General features: G+C 52.0%; 1 protein-coding gene across 1 annotated transcript in view; it reads right to left on the reverse strand.

The window, feature by feature from the left end:
- Positions 1-2,519: 2,519 nt before the first annotated feature.
- The window catches only part of LOC138468055 (extracellular calcium-sensing receptor-like), a 146,959-nt gene continuing 127,140 nt past the window's right edge, over positions 2,520-22,338 (reverse strand). Inside the window, exon 6 of the mRNA XM_069608487.1 lies at positions 2,520-3,463. Within this exon, the coding sequence (XP_069464588.1) occupies positions 2,520-3,463 (944 nt within the window). The remainder of the gene's footprint in view (positions 3,464-22,338) is intronic.

Genomic DNA, 22,338 nt, shown 5'->3' on the forward strand with positions numbered 1-22,338 from the left:
ACCTGAGTATCCACTTCCAAAAACTCTCTGAGGTGATCTGCTTCTGCTTTGAAACAAGTCGTCTGTATTCAGTGAAGTCTGGAAAAGTCCACTTAAGAACATTTCCTTATAAGCAGCTTTTAGTTGGAACCCAAATCAACTACTATCCTACAGGGGGATCTCTTGCTATTCTGTTTTCCCAAAACCCTCCCTTTTTACTTTGTGTATGATTTTAAGTACCAAGCGATGACCACCCCTGCATCATCATTTGACATGGCATTTTTGGTTGGAAAGAGTTTTTGATAGTTCACTTAATTTTCCCACAGTCACAAGGGGCTGCCTTGTTGCTTCCTTTAATCCATTGAATTATCTGTGTTGTACCAACTAGCATTCCCCACAGGAATGGGGAATCAAAATTTAACTGGTTTATTAATGTTCATTTTTGATATTTTTGTATACACATCTGAAATTATTGGAAATTGCAATTTCACATTCCTTGGAATATAATGAATCCTGAGGTAATATTTAAGTCGGTGCCACTTTTGCATAACATAGTTATTAAACTATGCACATTATCAATAATAAATGGTACATTTTAATCTGTCATTTGTATATCCTTGTGATCTTTGCTTTTTCTACTGAATGTACATTTGTATCCAGTTTTCGAATTGGATGAAGGTTTCTAGAGTTACAGTTGAAACTGTAGTTCTTATAGTTGTATTGTTTTTTGCACATTTAGAACTTGACATTGAGCTAGATTTTTTAGCTAAATCGCATTGGCGTGTGTGATACATTAATACGAATAAAGTATCTGAGACAGACATTCTGATGTTCAAAATGATCATTTTAATAGCAGCTCATTGGACTTGACACATTAGCCATGAGGACAAATACTCTGCCAATGATTATGGCTGATGACATGCCCTAAGTATATGCTTATTTGAAATTGAAATTAGCAATCAACCACTCAATGGAATAATTGATGTTCAAATTTTCTTTAAATATAGGTCCATGAATTTGGGGTTTTGGAGGCAGAATATTGGCATTTAAATATATTTTGGGGAGTTTGGAAGCATGTCTTTGACTTTGGCAAGCATAGATTTACTCATTCACTATTTTAACCATTTATCAAAATGATGAGTAATGGATCAAGGCATTCCTGCTTCACAAAACAGCTGACTTCTATGCAAACAAACCACTATCTTTCAAAATAGGATAACAATGTTGATATTACATGTAAAATGAAATTGTGTTCTTTGTGGCATTTTTACTTGCAATGACAATATGATAAAGTAAAGGTCTATCAAGAGATATGCTGTGATGCATTGTAAATATTTAAAAATATCACATGTCATAACATTCTGTCGTTTTCCCTATCGAAAATAGCAGCATAAACACAGAAACTTCTTTTCATTGTATCACTTATTTCACTATAACAACATATGCTTTCTCTTATTTCTTTGTTGTGTCTGTTGGTATTTCGTTGCAAGGCTTCACATTTGATCAAATAATATTTTACAGCTACTAAGATCAACCCACTAAAAAGTAGATGCAACTAAAGGGAACTACAGTAGAAGACACTCTGACCGAAAAAGAAAAGGCTAATGGCCAAGAAAGCGTGGGCAAAGTTTAGCAAAATAATATAATGAAAATGAAAATGAAACCCAAACATTCGAATTCTGACCTTCCACCAAATCTTCCATACCAAGCAAAATATGTGTCAACAGAGAAATCATGCCATTGTTATCTAACAAGCAATATATTACTGACATGAATGAGATGTGTCTTTCTTTTTATATCTGGACTATCTCACTTCTAAAACTTCACATTTTTAAGGTTGAGAAAAAAGGGCTAGCAAAGCTTTTTGTTGTTGGTCCGTAAAACAATAATCTGACCAGCCTATTGTCAGTAAATATGTAGCCAAATGCTATTTCCATGCAATAAACTAAGAGCACAGTGGTTGCTACAGAGCGAAAGAGGCAAGGTCCAAAGGAGTTTGCTTTCTGTTTGATTGCACAATATTCTCACTACCACTTTCAAATACAATGTCATTGCAAAGAAATCAGTTTGAATTGCACATTTTGATCAGTTTAAACTGTTGCTGTCACACTTCAAACACAAATCATGGCAGGATCAAAAACAAACCTGCTGTCATTTCACCTATCCCCCTGCACCTGTTTCAAAGGGTTCAGGGGGATGACTCTCATTGCTCAACATCGAATGACAAGTGAAGCCAAGGAAGCAAGGAAGTCTTATCCGAGATATGCATGCTGGATCTATAGCATTTCAATCAATTACTCTTTTAAAGTAAAGACAAAAACTGCCTGTCAAAGTCAGAAATCTCTTGCCTGCACTACTTCTGTTGAGCAGTTGGTAAACACAGATCCACAATAAAATGCACATGTTGGCATATATGATGTGGATATTGATTGTACTGCTAATATTAGAAGTAGAATTTATATGCCTCTACCACTTTAAATTCAGCAATCTACAGCAGACAATACATAACAAAAGAAAATTAAAAGCACATTTTAATTCCATTACTCAGGGAACATGTGGGTGGAGCTATCTTTCTTGACATGTCCTGTTTTCTTACCCATCAGATATTCCTTTGTGTTCATTTGTGGTCTTAACAGGATGATGTAACATTTGGGAAGAAAGATGCACACAACCAAAGCAGAGCTAGAAGTCAGTATTGCAAATATCTCCATGGCCACCATGTACTTTCCTTTGGTGCTGAGGTAGGCTGGAATAAATGAAAGCCAGACGCTGAGGAAGGCGAGCATGCTGAAGGTGATGAACTGAGCCTCATTGAAGCTGTCAGGTAGTTTTCTGGCTAGGAAGGCCACTATGAAACTGTTGGTTGCCAGAAGGCCAAGATATCCCAGCATGCACCAGAAAGCAACGGGGGAGCCCTCATTGCATTCCACTATTATGGTTCCTGGATGGGTATTGATGTTGTTTTCTGAGAATGGAGGGGAGTGTAATAGCCAAGAGACACACAAAAGAATCTGAATAAATGTACAGACAGTGATGACCACATAAGAACATTTTGGTCCGACCCATCTATTTAAGTTACTGTTGGGTTTTGTGGCATTGAAGGCAATGATTACTATTATGGTTTTGGCCAAGATGCAAGAGACACAAAGAGCAAAAATTACACCAAAGGCTGCCTGGCGGAGTAGGCATTTCTCTGGTGTTGGATAACCGATAAAGGCTAACGAGCAGAGGAAGCATAGGGTGAGGGAGATTAACAGAAGGTAGCTGAGAGTACGGTTGTTGGCTTTGACAATGGGTGTGTTCCTGTGAAGGATGAAGAGCTCAGTTATTGCAATTGGGATCAATGAGCAGAAAACACAGGTTGCTGTCAGGCAAGATCCCAACGGTTCATCATAAGCGAGGAATTCTATAGTCTTTAGAACACATTTGTTCTTGTGGTCATTGGGCCAATGGTCCCATTGGCATTGAATGCATTCAGTATAATCTGCAAAAACAAGAATGATGCAATAATTTATCTGTGTTTGCATTATAAAACAACATCTTAATTTAGCATATTAAATTCACATACATGCTATTTTTCTTTTTCTTATTATCGCTTAGTAAAATGTGGTTTCTAAAAAACGAAGGGGGTAATTCATAGAATTCAGTGCACAAGTGGCGCACGCGGCAGGCGCACAGTGTGTGCGTGCGAATCCCTGCGCCAGCCGCGTGCGCTAAAATCCATTTCCGCGCACAGCGTATTCATGGATTCCAGCCTTCAAAACCAGCCGTGGCGCACAGTGGCGCCGCAACCCTGCAGCAGCGCCAGTTACGCCCCCAAGAACTCCTCTCGCGCAGGGAAAAGCCATCAATATACCCAATCCAGCGCAAAGGGCTGCACTAACCCTGTACCAGCACGGCAAGCGGGCTACGTGTATCACTGGGGTGCGCGGGAAGTACCTCACGCGATTGGCCCTGTGCGAGCAGGGTACGCGTATTTCAGAGGTGCGGGGAAGTTCCACACGCGATTTCAGCAGGGTACGTGTATTCCAGGGGTGCGCGGGAAGTTCCACACGCGATTCCATCAGGGTACGTGTATTTCAGTTGTGCGCTGGAAGTGGCACACGCGATTTCAGCATGGTACGTGCATTTCAGGGGTGCGCGGGAATTTCCACACGCGATTGGGCTCGTGCGAGCAGGGTACGCGTATCTCAGGGGTGCGCGGGAAGTGCCACACGCGATTTCAGCAGGGTACGTGTATTTCAGGGTGCGGGGGAAGTTCCACACGCAATCTCAGCATGGTACGTGCATTTCAGGGGTGTGCAGGAATTTCCACACGCGATTGGGCCCGTGCGAGCAGGGTACGCGTATCTCAGGGCAGCGCGGGAAGTGCCACACGCGATTTCAGCAGGGTACGTGTATTTCAGGGTGCGGGGCAAGTTTCACACGCGATTTCAGCAGGGTACGTGTATTCCAGGGGTGCGCGGGAAGTGCCACACGAGAAATCCATCAGGGTATGTGTATTTCAGTGGTGCGCTGGAATATCCACACGCAATTGGGCCCATGCAAGCAGGGTACGTGTAGCTCAGGGGTGCGCGGGAAGTGGCACACGCGATTCCATCAGGGTACGTGTATTTCAGGGGTGCGCGGGAATTTCCACACGCAATTGGGCCCGTGCGAGCAGGGTACGCATATTTCAGGGGTGCGCGGGAAGTTCCACACGCGATTTCATCAGGCTACATGTATTACAGGGGAGCGCGGGGAGCACCACACGTGAATTGCACAGGGGCCTACCCTGCACATGTCCTGCAGGCACCCCATCCACCATGGCCATGACCCCCAGCCAACCCACATGTCAACTTGCACTACTGCCCACCAACGCATGTCCAGCTGCACCCCCAGCCACCAGGGGCACCCTCCACCAGGCCCCCACCCATGTCTCCCACCACCCCCCAGCAGTGCAGGGGCACCCTCCACCAGGCCCCCACCCATGTATCCCACCACCCCCACCCCCCAGCCACCAGGGGCACCCTCCACCAGGCCCCCACCCATGTCTCCCCCACCCACCCCCCAGCACTGTGGGGCACCTGCCAGCAGGCCCCCACCCATGTGCAACGCATGTCTCCCACCACGCCCACCCCCCAGCCACCAGGGGCACCCTCCACCAGGCCCCCACCCATGTCTTCCAACCTCCCCACCCCCCAGCACTGTGGGGCACCTGCCAGCAGGCCCCCACCCATGTCCAACTCATGTTCCCAACCCCCCCACCCCCCAGCACTGTGGGGCACCTTCCAGCAGGCCCCCACCCATGTCCAACTCATGTTCCCCACCACCCCCACTCCCCAGCACTGTGGGGCACCTGCCAGCAGGACCCACCCATGTGCAACTCATGTTCCCCAGCCATCATGTCATCACAATCTAGATCCCTGGTCCCTATGGTCAGCCTCCAAATGCAAAACACCCACCCGAGTATTGCATCCACACACTCATAATTTGTAATTACATCACAGAACACAAATTGCAAGTTCAGAAACAAACACATTTCCCTCACATACACCCAATGGGTGCCAGTGAATCTCAAAACACATATCATGAAATGCATGAAACCAATGAGATACCACACATTGAAGTTCACCAAAAAAAACATGTATTAAAGGAAACAAATAGAATAAAAAATGAAGAAACAGAAACGTGAATGTACAAAAATGAAAAGAAGCATGTCCGTTAAAAAAAGCAAAACCAAAAATAAAATTCCAAAGTAATGTTGTCCAAAGTCAATGTCCACAAAACAAAATCCATTGGGAAATAAAAAAGAAAGCCATTGCTCCATGGTTAAAAAGTGGAAAAAAAATACAATCCAACTGCGAACTATGTACATGGGAACAAGCCAGGGTCCATTATCCCAACAAAATAAAGGAAACCTATCTAACTACACTAACTAATAAAATAAACTATATACAAAAATGTGGCCAATGTCCGAAAGGTCCAAATAAAATAAAAACAAAAATGAAACCTAACACTACCTACATAACTATGTACAAGGGCAGCGGGCTAATTTCACGGCTCACTTGGGCCAGGGCATCATCAAACTCCTCCTCTATGTCCCGGAGGCGGTCCTCCTCCATGGCCCCGAGGGTCCGCAGGGCCGTCGACGTCTCCACCTCCAAACCCCTGCGGATTGCTTCGAGGCACTCGGCCCGCCTCAGGGCCCTCCGCATGGAGTTCTCCGCCCTGACCATTGTGAGCCGTGCCTCTTCCGCCCGCTGCCGCTCCGCATCTATGGCGTGGCCCAACCGCTGCCACACGGAAGGCACTCTCTGTCCTGGGTCCTCCTGCCCTCCGGCCGATGCCTGCCCCTCCGATGTTGAAGGCCCTGAGCCTTCATGGCTCTCACCACGTTGCTGCTGCTGCTGTGCCTCTGCCCGTGCACTGCCTCCTGCTGCCTGCACATCCTCCGCCGGCTGGGGTGCAGTCGTTGATGGGGCCACCCCTGCTGGACGTCCGACTCCCGACTGTGGCAGGGATGCCTCCTCCACCAGCCTGGCCGCACCGTCAGAGGCAGCTCCACAGGGCACCTAGGTGACTGATGGGTGGGAAGATGGCACAGAGGACGACTGGCGCGTAGGGGTCCAGTTGAGGAGGGGGTCGGAGCAAGCCCCATCAGACGGAGGAATCTGGCCTGGGTGACCTGTCCCAGAAGGCTGACGTGGTCAACGAGCCATTCGAGATGACTTGCAGTCTCTTCATGAAAAGACTGCAGGTCACCTCGCATGGCCCGTTGACACAACGCCACACCAGCCAGGACAGGCTCAACCCGGACCTGGATAGCCACGTCCGCAGGCAGAGGAAGGCCAGTTGACGTGAGCTCATCCCCTGCCTGAAAACGGCTCTGGACGTAGGCATCCCTGCTGGTGCAAGATGATGCAGTGACAGGATCAAGGACAGGATTGCACACAGGCACCTCTGCGGCGGCCTGTGCTGCCTCCTGTCCCTGGTCCTGCATTGCACCACTAGCACCAGTGGGATCCCCACCTCCAGACCCCGTATCTGGTGCTTGCACGGCCTCCTCCTCCACCAAACCCCCCACCAACCTGGATGACTCCGTGCCATCATCCCCTGTTGGGCCCTGTGGGGTCCCAGCTGCCCCTTCTGCTACCGAGGAGTCCAACTCCAACCTCCGCCTCTTGGACCTCCCCCCAGCAGCTGCGGCCTGGGACGCGGCACCGGACTCCTCACTCCCCGACGAGATGACAACATGGGACGGGAGCCGGGCCTTGCGTCTCCGGCTGGCGGTGGGATCCCCGCCGCTGTGCTCCACAGCACCTTCTCCACCCTCTTCATCAGTTGACGCTGCAGACAGGGAGAAATAAAACACAGGCATCAGGGCACTGTACAATGGACACATACACACATGACAGTTGTACATGAGTGGCATTAGCAAACCTCAGACATGCCATCACAATCCCCAACACACATGTCATTTCAACTCGCACACATGAGCCATACCACAGCCATATCGCAACTGCCACCACCATCCATACACATACAACAGCATGAGCAGCCAAAGGTGAGCCAGACATCACATGCAACACAGGAAGTGCACCACACATGTACACACACCACCACACTTGCATGCATGTGTACACCTCTGCCAAGTGTCGCACTGTTCAGACGGGCATCCATGTCACATCTGCCAATCAGGCTTCCATATACCGCTGTCACATGCATCCATGTTGCATCACTGTTGCACCCTTGTCAAATACACACACATGTACACAGTTCTGATACATGCAGCCGAAAACAACATACATGCGTGACATCACGGACATGTCTACTTACATACACATTCATCCAAACATGTGTGCCCACACAACTTCATTTGGCATGCAAGCCTACACACACAAGCACCATCCATGTCTCACACATTACAGCCCTCGCATGTGTCAGCCCCACGGCCCTGTACACCCCCATCCATACTCGACCCCATACAAACAGATGTGCAACCTGCACACTACTGAATAATCACCACACGCACTGCTCACAATCAGGATGCATGTACACTCACTGCTCGACTCCAGACGGGTCTGCCTCTCAAGGACCTGGACGTGGAGCGCTGGGGATATGCGTTCCAGGACCGTCATCTGTTCTTCCGACAAGTAGCCCCGGCGCCCCTTGGCATCTGCTGCCTTCAAGAGGCGCCGGGCCTAGTTCAGGGTCCTGGACCTGAAGTCCTCCCAGCGCTTCTTGACATGTTGTAAGTCGCGGACTGCCACCCCCTCCGCGTTGATGGCAGTCACAATGTCATTCCAGATCCGAGTCCGTCCTTCCTTGTCGGCGCGGTAACTTCCGAAGAGGGCATCATACTGCCCCAGGACTTGCTCCACCAGGACACCAACTTCGGTGGCACTGAAGCTGGTGCCGCTCTGCCTCTCTGGCCGGGGGTTGTCAGTGGTCCCAGATGGTGTTTGCCCCGACATGACAACCCCAGAGGCAGGAGTGGGTGGGCAACCGTGTCCTGGGGCTGGGCTGTGGAGCGATGGAATCCCAGTCGGGAGTCTTCGGTTCCAGCAGGGGTGGTCACAGCAACAGCACCCCTGGCTGATGTGCAGGCAGCAAATGGCAGGGCACGTGGGCAGCAGGCAGTCAGGCAGCAGCAGATGGCAGGTGGGAGCGTGCTCGGGGCTCTGGGGGGCAGTAGTTCGGCCTTCTGGGCAGGAGCGTGGTCTTCCGTGTGCTTACGCGTGGCCAGCTTGATACGGAGTGATTTGGCACGTGAAAAATCTGCACGTCAGCGTGTAATTCGAGGAAAGTCCCTTAGCGCGTAAGCGCGTCTGCACGCATACGCATTTTCATTGGACAGAAGGCCCCTCAAGCGCAAGCGCCCCTGTGACGTGACGCGTACAGACGTGCATGGGCATTTCAGCACACGTGAAAAACTGCACGTCCGCGTGTAATACGAGGAAAGGGCCCATGCGCGTAAGCGCGTGTGGAAACTGCACGTCCGCGTGTAATACGAGGAAAGGGCCCATGCGTGTAAGCACGCGTTAAAAACTGCACGTCCGCATGTAATACGAGGAAAGGGCCCATGCGCGTAAGTGACGTGACGCGCGCGTGTGCGTTTCCCTCAGCACGGGTTAAAGGTGAGCGGGCCCAGCAGTTTGCTGTACGTGCCTTTCGTGGATACCGACGTGTGTTGCTGCTTCCTGTTGTTTCGCGCGCCATCACAACTTCACAGCTATCAAGGACGTATCTCTTCTTTTGGCGGGGGTATTGGCTACGCGTGTTTTTCTGCATCACGCTAGTCAGACGGTGAGTCGCACATGCTCTTTTTCCCACTGTGGGTGCCCCTGTGTATCGCACCCATTTTCGATGTCATAGTAGCCTGCGTGTCCCACGCGTACGCGTTATTCGTGTTACTGGGTTCCACCGCATACTGCGGGAGGTTGAATCCACGCACGTAGGCTGCAGGATTGCGTGCACGGTTTTACTGCAGTTTTGGGGTGCCTGAGCGTTGCGTGACCCGTCACCACATCACCGGGGTCACATACAGCCTTGCAGGTGCAGGGGGGCTGTTAACATCTTGCTTCCCACCCCCTTCACCCCAATTGCCCAGGTCAATTGTGGTGTACACCTCCCATTGGCACCACTCCATCTGTGCCAGCACTACTACATCTGTGCCATGGTTGGGAGGCCACCAAAGGTGAGGGGCGCCTCAGCTGGGCGTACTCCTCGTGGCGGGCGTGGTCGGGGACGTGGCCGTGGTGACCAGGGAGTAGGGGCACTCCAGGGTGTCCAGGAGAGCCACAGAGGGGGAAGAGGCAGGGGTGCGCCACTTAAGCGCAATGTTGTGCCATTTGTCGGTGCAGCCATGCCACCACCCCCTGTGGTTCCGGGGGATGCAGCTCCTGCATCTGGCACTGGCACCCATATGACCCGGCAGTCCATTCCATCGACTGCCACGGGCCCAAGGGTAGTGGTAGCTGCAGGTGCAGCTGTGGACACCGCCACCCAGGCTCAGGGTCTGCCAGCGCAGGCTGCGTTGGCACTTGAAGAGCCCTTGGTAGATCTCCAACAGGCCAGGGGGGAAACCATACGGGCAGGCCGGGCTGCTCAGACCAAGACACGTGTCCCTAGGGCAGTCATGTCATCTGCTGCCCCGAACAGCCGGGTGTTGGCAAGTGCAGGGGCAGATGCACCCAACAGCACCCCGGTTGTGAGTCTGCCAACCAGGACCGTTGCGGTCAATGACCCTGCCACAGCTGATGTTGCTGCGCAGGGTCCATTAGTGGGCACCCAGCTGCCACTGACACAAGTCAGGCCTTTGGTCATCCCTCCACCTGCCACTCCCTTGGCTCAATCCACCGAACCCACTGGCCATACTGGTCAGGGCGGCATTAGCCAGCCAGGGTCTGCACCACAGTCCAAGAGGAGGAAGGTTGCACCTGCAGCACAGGCTGGGACCCCACACACAGCCATGACCTCCTGCACGTCGAGGAAGAAGCCTTTCTGTAAGCAGGAACTGGACTTCCTCGTGGACTACGTGCGGGGCCACAGCCGTGACATGCTAGTGGGTGCCAATAGTCAGACCACGGCTGCCCAACGTGACACCCACTGGAAGCATGTTGCGGAACATGTCAGTTCATTCGGCCATGAGGTGCGCACGGCGCAGGAGTGCAAAAAGCGTTGGAATGACATCAAGCGCAGCACTAAGGCCAAGCGTGCCTCAAATTACAACTTGACTCTGGTGACTGGCGGTGGGCCTGCACCAGAGGAGGAAGAACTCACTCCGCATGAGGCTCTCGTTGCGGAGTTCATACCACCTGAATTGGTCGAAGGAGTGGGAGAGATGCTGGACTTTGATGCCCAGTCCAGTGAGTGTTGATGCGTGTTTGTTGAGGACGTGTGTGTTTCACTTATGGGATGTGTTGTGCATGATTGCTGCTACATGTGACGTGTACATGGATCTGATGTGTAAGTAATGCAATGCTACCGTCATGCATGTCTCCTCTGCCTGCATGCGGGACTCCATTTAGGCATGCTCCCTTGCCCCTCCTCCGCCACTCTGCTCCCCAGTTCCACCTTTGCACTGGTCTGCTTCAATCTTGCCAATGTGTACTTTCTTGTTCATGTGTCCTGTGTAGATGCTAACTTCCAGCGTAGAATCTGCCAGACATATGCCGTGTGGTAAAGCCTTAGTACTCGATGCAGGGTATCTCACTTGTACTGTGCATGGGTCAGATGTCCCGCAGGGACATGAGTGCCCATTCATGGTCCATGTGCATTGCACGCATGCCCCTATGTGTCCTTGACTGGATGATCACTGTAATATAAGTCCTTGGTTACATACATTGCCTGCCATATCATCAGCCTTCCCATGTCAACTGTGGCTCAGTCCTGCGTTGCACACATGTTTAGGCCCTGACAATCTGTGTGGCTCACAGGCCTCAGCCTGTTCAATGGCCAATGACTCTGTCCAACTCTTGTTGTGTCTTCTTCACACGTGGGCGGCCTCCGGAGTTTCCATCATGTGTCCTGCCCACTGTCCCAGCATCATTTGCAGTGTTGTAATTTGAATCACATTAAGCTGTTGATGCCAGTCAACACTGCCTGTCAATACACAGGTGTATGGTCAGCCTTTTGATACCATGCTAGGCATCCCTGCTTTGGTACTGGGGTGGAGGGGTGCTTGGCTTCTAGACATGGTACACATTGAATGCACAATGCACGCGATGTCTGAATTTGACATTGCACTGCCTTCACATTTCCTGGCACACACCATGTAGTGCTTGTACATATAGGTAGTGAGTGGCGTACACATTTTCTGCACTGCATAGACCCACTTCCATGGAAACTGCCACCTTTCAACAGGTCAGATCACAGAAGCTATTCAAAGTATACCCAGCATGCATGCCAGGTCATATGTTGTGTGTCACATGTCTGCCGGATGCCTTTGCTGTCGGTGTGTGTGTGTGTCGTGTGCTTCTGACATGTGTATTGACCTTTTTCTCTCTATTTTTCAGGTGATGACGCAATGGAGGCAGAGGATGGTGTTGTCATGCCAGACACAGGGTTGGTAACACCACATCAACCCGGCACTAGTGGGGGTCGTGGGGTGGTAGGCCACGAAAACCCCCAAGTGCTGCAGTCCATCTTGTCTCTGGCTGCCTATGAGTCCAGCCTTGATGACGACTCTGACGTCCATGTTGAGTTGGATGAGCATCAAGTCCATGTGTCAGGGGTGAGTGATTCTGATGTGGACACTCGTCTGTCTGCGACACCTGCACTGAGGGATCAGACAGTCTTGGTTCCTCCGCCTGTGGTGGATCGGGACGCAGGGTCACCCTCCACACCAGTCACTGATGTGCCTGGGACATCACGTCGACGGGGGCATGTAGTCGTGCAGCCGCAGGCGGTGCCAACACAGCGAGGACCCCCGGTCCTTGGGTCCCGCAGGGGTCAAGCCCGGCAACACGGTCGCCGCACGCAACCGCTGTATACTGAGTGGGAGCAAGACATGACTGCCAATTCCGAACGGCAGGGGGCAGCAATGGAGAACATCGCTGAGAGCATGGAGCGTGTGGCCCGATCTGTGCTCCCCACTGCTAGGCAGGTGCTTCTCCAGCAGCAGGCGGCACGGTCCACGGCCCGCTCGCTCAGGTTGGGCATGGCGGCCTCAGACAGGGCACGCCAGGCTGAAATGTCGTCTCTGCGTCAAGCAATTGCTGCTCACGCAGAGGCGCACATGGATGCCCTGAGGGAGGAGTATGCTTCCCCCAGATCCACTCTGGGTGTCCTTATGATGTCCCAGAGGCAGCAGGCAGAGGAGAGGTTTGCACAGCTTGAGCGTACCATCTCGGCTGAGCTACAGGCTTGCCGGGAGGTGCAGCGGTTGTCCAGCCAGGCCTTGCAGGAGGAACTCCGTATTACACGTGCTACCTTGCAAGAGGAAGCACGTGTATCACGGGAGGTTCTGCATGCAGACCTACGTCACATCGCCACACAGAACCAGGCTCACCCGTCCGGCAGACTTGCTGCCGACGAGGGGCAAGCTGCAGCTAGGTGTGGCCAGGCTACTGTGCCACGTCCTCCTTTCCAGGATGAGCCAGACTCGGACGACCATCTATCTCCCACATAGGTCGTGCTGTGCAGTCGTTGAGCCCATGGAGGAATTTTTTTTTGGCTCAGCATCATCGCATGTGGATGTTGAGCAGCACCCTGTACCTCCCCCCTCCTGGGTACCTCCCCTCCCCCCGGGTCATATGTGGCCATTTTTGATTTTTCTTTTAGTTTAGTTAGTTAAGTTTCTGTTTGAAAGTTAGTTTAAATAGGTAATGTAGGTTTTCCATAGTTAGTGTAATTAGTTAATAGTTGATTTAGTTTAAAATTGCTAGTCTATTGTGCTTTCATGTGACGGTGCGGTGGTTTGTGGCTTTTGAAGGCATCCACTGTCTGTTCCAGCTGGGCCCTTCATGGTTGTCTTGTGTATGTGTTAGCTGCTTGGGTTCCTTAACTCACATATGCCACTCCTGCCTCCCTTATCCATGGGCTCGCAAGGATGGTTCGGTGTTACAGCATTTTACACAAGGGCTTTGGACTGTCATATCTGTGGCATGTCTGGTGCTGTGTGACTTGTGTTGACACCCCTAGTGGGGATGATTTAGGTGTCATTGTCCACTGTTCAGCTTTTGCTAGATGGGGTGTGTCATGATTAATGTGGACATTGATTGCTATGCATTGTGTAGTATGTTTCATATCTTTCCTGTACATGTGCTTGTTGCAATTCATGCTGTAGATAGTGTTCCACACTTTGGAGGTGAAAGACGAACTGATGGTATGATTTGTGATGTGACTCTCTGACATGGGCAAGTAATGAGATGCCTGATGAGACACACACAGATGACTTTGAAGTATTAATCATGTGTTTCATGCCCTTTCTGCAGGGGGATGAGCCTCCAGAGCACCTTTGCCAGCAGACATGGCCCATTGGACGACGGAATTCTGGACCCGTTTGTTGGTGCCCACATGCACATGTGTGCACAAGCAGAGGCACAGTGATTGCAGACCCACATCCTAGAACTGCTGACATGTTCCAAGGAACTCCAGGCAAGGTGAGCATCACAGGGGGGCCACGACACAGCAAAGCTTGCACCAGGCGAGTTGCACATGCAGGCTTAGTCACAGCACTGAGGGTGAGCTTAGACGAATATTGGTGTTGAAGCACACAATGCAGCTCAGATGTGTTTGTGGACTGATGGCTGTTGATAGTAGGGTTGTCTGGGACACATGCAGGGGCAGTGGCACATACCCTCCGGTACACCAAGGTCCATTGAGGCACTTGTATCAACCATGTAGCCTTCCGAGACATGGAAAGGGGCAGCTCACAGGGACATACAGCAAGGGACATACTCGGGTGCAGTGCATGTCTTTTCCACGTACTTCATGATAAATGCACTGCCAACTTTGTTTCGGTCATGGTGGTACGCAACTTGCTCTGTAGTCATGGCTTGCTATATAGGTCTATCTGCTTACCCAGGGAACATTGCATGTTTTGTGAATTGTGACACATTGGTGTTCCATTTGCCATGCACCCACCAGCGGCTGACTTACTGCATTGACTGTGTATCACCCGTCACATGGGTGATGTTATATATGGGTACGAAGCATCGACCACAGATTGTCTGTTTGTAGAGTAGTTTGTTGCTATGGGGCATGTTTGGTGTTGTGTTTTTGTGTAATTGGCACATACAGGTTGTTGACTGTGGCTCTCTTTGCAGCATTGCAGTGCTCCTGTAACCGGACCTGAGAGTGCGCAGGCAGGAGGCCAGCACTCAAAACCAGAGCTAAGTGTCTTGTTTTTCTTTCGAACTGCTCTGCATAGGCTTGCTGGGGAGTGTACTGATGCATGGACGTATGTGTGGTTCAATTTGGTATGTTTTTTCTCCCTAATCACCCGTGGTCCTATGCAATTTTGAAACCTGTACCCTCTACCCGGTGTTCCTGCTTCCCGTACCTATCCAAGCAACGTTCCCTGACCCTCTTTCCCCACTGGGGTTGCGGATGCCTGTGTAAGCCCCGAGCTTGCAGGCGCCAAAACCCTAGAGGGGGTGGTTGGTTCATACCACTCCTGAGCCTGGACTACAGAAGACCATGACAATGATGTCCAAGTTTGTTTGGATTGTGTATGTGTTCATGCAGGTTGTACATTTTCGTGCATTCCCTAGTTTCATGTGTCATTCCTGCTCCCCTCTCCTGCCACTCATTCCAGTCATCCAATGTGTCAACACCTGTCCCGACTGCATATCCCTGAACCTCATTCAGCACCAGGGTCTCAGGGGCCTGTGTGAGTTTGACCTTGCAGGCACCCGGGACATGGTGGGGGTGGTTGTTTCGTGACACTCCCACGCCTGTACAGGGGACCTGTGACAGTACACATCCATTCATGGTGCATCATCCTATGTCATGTACCACACATGTCTCACATCCTGTCGTGACATTGTTTTGCTGTGCTACCTTGGTTGTTGCATCATTGTGGTAGTACTTGGCCTTTGTGATGTACTGCTACGTCAAGTCATCTACTGGAGGGTGTTCGGGTTCGTTTTTATGCCTTGGATTTTGTGATTTTGGAAATGAGTGTGGATTCTGAGGGTTCAGGCAACTTTTTACACACAAGGTGGGAGATGGTGACGAAGGGTAAAGGTGATCCTGTGGCCAGGTGGAATTGAGGGTTGGGGGCTCCATGACCCAGGTGCAGTTGTTCAGTGGGTCATGGTCATTTGTGAGGGAGGGGGGGTTGTTGTTGATAGTTGCCTTGCCCTGCAGTGTGATGGGAACTCTGACATAGTAATGGTGGTAACCTATGTACATGTTGTGTTCTGCTGATCAATGCCTGTTCATGTGTTGTGTTTTCCTTTCAGGTGCGAGGGGATAGTTTTGGTTTGACATGCTGGGGTGTACACATGGTGGATGTTCACATGTGATGTGTAGGGAACACTGATGGTCACTTGAGTGCACATGCATATGTGGAGTGCATGTCCTTGCAGAACCACACACTTGCACTCTGATGCACTACATGTACTCCCACCCTTGCATATCCACGTGTACACTGTTTGCCTTCTGGTGCCCACTGTGTCCCGGCAGCACATGTTGTGTGACCGATCATGGATCCAGTACATGCCTAATTTGATGTTTGACGTGGTCTGTCACTTAGATGTGATGCTCAGGGTGTGCATCACACACAATGGCTGTTCACTGTGCTGTGCGCTGAGCAGTGTGATGCAGGAGTAGGACACTGCACACATGAGCTGCAGTGTTGATTTTGCAATGCATAATGTGCATGTAGACAGGCATTCATTGTGATGTTACGTCTACGACTGTTGTAATGCATTTGGAAATGACTTATTTTGGCTGGGAGATTTTGTTGGTCTGTCATTTCATCTGATTCCGGGTCAGGCAGCAGTGTCCGATGCCACTGTGCATTTAGGACATGGCAATGTGTACCTTATCGTTACTGCATTGGTGTATGGGTATTGCGTGCCATGTCATGTTGATGTTTGGGAGGGTTTGAGTGACATGACAGTGATGGCCATGGCCTGTTTTGCAGGTGTGTGTGATGCCCACCTTGCATGTCCAGGTCATCCGCTTCTCAGAGCAACTAGCTGGGGGTAGATTTCTCTCCGCAGCAGGGCCCTCCCCCTGGAACAGACTTCCGGCCTGACTTGAACATGAGGGGAATCATCTCCAGTTCTGGAAGCACCTCAAGTCCTTCCTCTTTGCTTCTGCTTACTGTCTGCCTCTCCCTTGCAGAATTCTCCACTGGAACTGCACAGGAGCTGCAACTGGGCCACTCTCACCAACCTTGGTCCCTGGCCCAGCCACTCTCCACTTGCACTGCCTCCCTGGCAACCCCTGCACTGCAGTACTGTCTCTCTATCCCTACAGCTCTCCCTTCCCAGCACTTGTCTGCACTTACCTTTGTAGTTGCCACCAGGCGACCTATGTATTATTTTTTTGGGCTACTTCCCCTGTACTGGACTCCCCCCCACCCTTCCCCTTGCACCTTTCCCATTCCCCCTACCCCTGCACTTGCACAATCTCAATGACACCTGGCCTAGAAGTACCGTTCTCTGTGTTCCCTTGTTCCCCCCTCCCTGCCTCATTGCGCCTTGGAATACTTGTGTATGGCCCATATCATGTCATATTTCATATGTGTGCCTTTTGGTCACACAGGATAGCTTGTGTTTAAGTAGCTAGGCATGCAGACGATGTGGCACTTCCATGGCAACTATCTCAGGGTGGTAGGGTTGTGACAGTTAACCGTCTCTTTGTCATCATCGATTTTCACCTGGTATGTGCCAGGCCTGTGTGCACTCCGCAGGGGTGGGAGTTTAGGTGAAAAATGTGGCCACAAGCTGGGTCCGGGCTTCCTCGCCACGTGCCTTGTCCCCTCCCATGGGCAACGCCTGTGCCTGTGTGGTTGGGGATGTGGGGGCACCACCATGTCCACCGGGACGCCCTGCCGTGTTGCAACATTGTGCAGGACACATACTGCCACAATGATCCTGCACACTACTGGTGGTGCATAGAGTAGTTGCCCACCAGAGCGGTCAAGGGAGCAGAAACGTGACTTGAGCACTCCGAATGTGCGCTCCACTATGCCCCTGGTTGCAATAAGGGCGGCGTTGTATCTTACCTGGGGTGGTGTGGTGGGGTTCCGGATTGGCGTCATCATGTGGTTGCTCAGAGGGTAGGCACTGTCCCCTGGGGAGGTGATAATAGTTGAGATTATTAGGGTGTGGATATTTGTCTGTGTGTGACTTGCATGCATGTGCAAGGGCATTTGTACTGACCTAGGAGCCATGTGTCGCCATGCTGCCCAGCTTCCAGGGCCCGGCTCAGGGCGGACATTCTGTATATGAAACTGTCATGGGTGGAGCCAGGGTAGTTTGCATAGACAGAGGTGATGATTCCCTTTGCATCACATACCACCTGTACATTGATGGAATGCCAGTGCTTGCGGTTTCGGTAGATGTGCTCAATGGCCCTAGGTGGACGTAGGGCCACATGGGTGCAATCTATGGCACCGAGCACTTTGGGGAAGTGTGCCACCCTGAAAAAATCCAGGACAACGGCCTGCCTTTCTGCGGGTGTTCTTGGCATGTATATGTGCCTGCGGACTAATGGCCGCGCTGTCATGATTGCCAGTACCTGGTGTAGGCAGCGTGACTGCGTGGCCTGTGAGACCCCCCCCACTATGGCAGTGGTCCGCTGAAATGACCCAGTGGCCAAAAAATGCAGGACATTGACCAGCTTCTCCAAGGGGCTCAATGCTTGGGAGCAAAGGGTGAGGGATGTGAGGTCATCTTCCCACTCCCTGACCAGGTCTAGGATGATAGGGGTGGAAACATATACCTGCCATAGACCTGGTCGTCAGGCATCCCAAAAAGGCTTGTCGGTGGTGCGAAAATGCGTGCCCTGGCTATTCTCCTCCTCCTGCGGTGTCCCACGATCAGTGCCGCGACAAATGGGGTATTCATCGTAGCTGTATATACGCGTTTGTTGTTTGCGCGCACTTTTATGCTGTGCGCGGGGACGCTTCCGCCTGCCTTCGTGTGGCAGACGCGTTGACGCCTGTGTACGTCTTTTGCCGTGCGCGGGTCTTTTTACGGTCTGAGTGTCATCGCATGTGATCGGAGGGGATACGCAACTGGCCTGGGTACGTGTGTTTCAGGGTGCGCGGGAAGTTCCACACGCGATTAGCCTGGGTATGTGTGTTCCGGGGTGCCGGGAAATTTCACACGCGATTGGTGGAAATCCACGTGTGTTCTGTCATCACATGCAATGAGGGAAACACCTGGGTGCGTCACGTCACAGACGCGCTCACGCGCTAAGGGCCTTTGGTCCAATGAAATCGCATATGCGTGCTGCCGTGCATATGCGCTAAGGGCCTTTCCTCGTATTACACGCGGACGTGCAGTTTTCCACGCGCGCTTACGCGCATGGGCCCTTTCCTCGTATTACACGCGGACGTGCAGTTTTTCGCGTGCGCTGTAATGCCCATGCACGTCTGTACGCGTCACGTCACAGGGGCGCTTGCGCTTGAGGGGCCTTCTGTCCAATGAAAATGCGATGCGTGCAGACGCGCTTACGCGCTAAGGGCCTTTCCTCGAATTACACGCTGACGTGCAGATTTTTCACGTGCCAAATCACTCCGTATCAAGCTGGCCACGCGTAAGCACACGGAAGACCACGCTCCTGCCCAGAAGGCTGAACTACTGCCCCCCAGAGCCCCGAGCAAGCTCCCACCTGCCATCTGCTGCTGCCTGACTGCCTGCTGCCCACGTGCCCTGGCATTTGCTGCCTGCACATCAGCCAGGGGTGCTGTTGCTGTGACCACCGCTGCTGGAACCGAAGACTCCCGACTGGGATTCCATCTCTCCACAGCCCAGCCCCAGGACCCAGTTGCCCACCCACTCCTGCCTCTGGGGTTTTCATGTCGGGGCAAACACCATCTGGGACCACTGACAACCCCCGGCCAGAGAGGCAGACGGGCACCAGCTTCAGTGCCACCAAAGTTGGTGTCCTGGTGGAGCAAGTCCTGGGGCAGTATGATGCCCTCTTCGGAAGTTCCCGCGCCAACAAGGAAGGACGGACTCGGATCTGGACTGACATCGTGACTGCCATCAACGCGGAGTGGGTGGCAGTCCGCGACTTACAACATGTCAAGAAGCGCTGGGAGGACTTCAGGTCCAGGACCCTGAACTAGGCCCGGCGCCTCTTGAAGGCAGCAGATGCCAAGGGGCGCCGGGGCCACTTGTCGGAAGAACAGAAGAGGGTCCTGGAACGCATATCCCCAGCGCTCCACGTCCAGGTCCTAGAGAAGCAGGCCCGTCTGGAGTCGAGCGGTGAGTGTACATGCATCCTGATTGTGAGTAGTGCGTGTGGTGATTATTCAGTAGTGTGCAGGTTGCACATCTGTTTGTATGGGGTCGAGTATGGGTGGGGGTGTACAGGGCCGTGGGGCTGACACATGCGAGGGCTGTAATGTGTGAGACATGGATGGTGCTTGTGTGTGTAGGCTTGCATGCCAAATGCAGTTGTGTGGGCACACATGTTTGGATGAATGTGTATGTAAGTAGACATGTCCGTGATGTCACGCATGTATGTTGTTTTTGGCTGCATGTATCAGCACTGTATACATGTGCATGTGTGTGTATTTGACAAGAGTGCAACAGTGATGCAACATGGATGCATGTGACAGCAGTATGTGGAAGCCTGATTGGCAGATGTGACATGGATGCCCGTCTGAACAGTGCGACACTTGGCAGAGGTGTACACATGCATGCAAGTGTGGTGGTTTGTGCACATGTGTGGTGCACTTCCTGTGTTGCATGTGATGTCTGGCTCACCTTTTGCTGCTCATGCTGTTGTATGTGTATGGATGGTGGTGGCAGTTGCGATATGGCTGTGGTATGGCTCATGTGTGCGAGTTGTAATGACATGTGTGTTGGGGATTGTGATGACATGTCTGAGGTTTGCCAATGCCACTCATGTACAATTGTCATTTGTGTATGTGTCCAATGTACAGTGCCCTGATGCCTGTGTTTTGTTTCTCCCCGTCTGCAGCGTCAACTGATGAAGAGGGCGGAGAAGGTGCTGTGGAGCACAGCGGCGGGGATCCCACCGCCAGCCGGAGACGCAAGGCCCGGCTCCCCTCCCATGGTGTCATCTCGTCGCGGAGGGAGGAGTCCGGTGCCGTGTCCCAGGCCGCAGCTGCCGGGGAGAGGTCCAAGAGGCGGAGGTTGGAGTTGGACTCTTCGGCAGCAGAAAGGGCAGCTGGGACCCCACAGGGCCCAACAGGGGAAGATGGCACGGAGTCATCCAGGTTGGTGGGGGGTTTGGTGGAGGAGGAGTCCGTGCAAGCACCAGAGACGGGGTCTGGAGGTGGGGATTCCACTGGTGCTAGTGGTGCAGTGCAGGACCAGGGACAGGAGGCAGCACAGGCTGCCGCGGAGGTGCCTGTGTGCAATCCTGTCCCTGATCCTGTCCCTGCATCATCTTGCACCAGCAGGGATGCCTACGTCCAGACCCTTTTCAGGCAGGGGATGAGCTCACGTCAACTGGCCTTCCTCTGCCTGCGGACGTGGCTATCCAGGTCCGGGTTGAGCCTGTCCTGGCTGGTGTGGCGTTGCGTCAACGGGCCATGCGAGGTGACCTGCAGTCTTTTCATGAAGAGACTGCACGTCATCTCGAATGGCTGGTTGACCACGTCAGCCTGCTGGGACAGGTCACCCAGGCCGGATTCCTCTGTCTGAAGGGGCTTGCTCCGACCCCCTCCTCAACTGGACCCCCTACGTGCCAGTCGTCCTCTGTGCCATCTTCCCACCCATCAGTCACCTGGGTGCCCTGTGGAGCTGCCTCTGACGGTGCGGTCAGGCTGGTGGAGGAGGCATCCCTGCCACAGTCGGGAGTCGGACGTCCCGCAGGGGTGGCCACATCTACGACTGCACCCCAGCCGGCGGAGGATGTGCAGGCAGCAGGAGGCAGTGCACGGGCAGAGGCACAGCAGCAGCAGCAATGTGGTGGGAGCCATGAAGGCTCGGGGCCTTCAACATCGGAGGGGCAGGCATCGGCCAGAGGGCAGGAGGACCCAGGACAGATAGTGTCTTCCGTGTGGCAGCGGTTGGGCCACGCCATAGATGCGGTGCGGCAGCGGGCGGAAGAGGCATGGCTCACAATGGTCAGGGCGGAGAACTCCATGCGGAGGGCCCTGAGGCGGGCCGAGTGCCTCGAGGCAATCCGCAGGGGTTTGGAGGTGGAGACGTCGACGGCCCTGCGACCCTCTGGGCCATGGAGGAGGACCGCCTCCGGGACATTGAGGAGGAGTTCGATGATGCCCTGGCCCGGGACATCCACAAGTGAGCCGTGAAACTAGCCCGCTGCCCTTGTACATAGTTATGTAGGTAGTGTTAGGTTTCATTTTTGTTTTTATTTTATTTGGACCTTTCGGACATTGGCCACATTTTTGTATATAGTTTATTTTATTAGTTAGTGTAGTTAGATAGGTTTCCTTTATTTTGTTGGGATAATGGACCCTGGCTTGTTCCCATGTACATAGTTCGCAGTTGGATTGTATTTTTTTTCACTTTTTAACCATGGAGCAATGGCTTTCTTTTTTATTTCCCATTGGATTTTGTTTTGTGGACATTGACTTTGGACAACATTACTTTGGAATTTTATTTTGGTTTTGCTTTTTTTAACGGACATGCTTCTTTTCGTTTTTTTACATTCACGTTTCTGTTTCTTCATTTTTTATTCTATTTATGTTTCCTTTAATACATATTTTTTTTGGTGAACTTCAATGTGTGGTATCTCATTGGTTTC

Source organism: Ambystoma mexicanum, chromosome 1p (assembly GCF_040938575.1).
Source record: "Ambystoma mexicanum isolate Mex_15411 chromosome 1p, UKY_AmexF1_1, whole genome shotgun sequence".
In the NCBI taxonomy this organism is placed as follows: Eukaryota; Metazoa; Chordata; class Amphibia; order Caudata; family Ambystomatidae; genus Ambystoma; species Ambystoma mexicanum.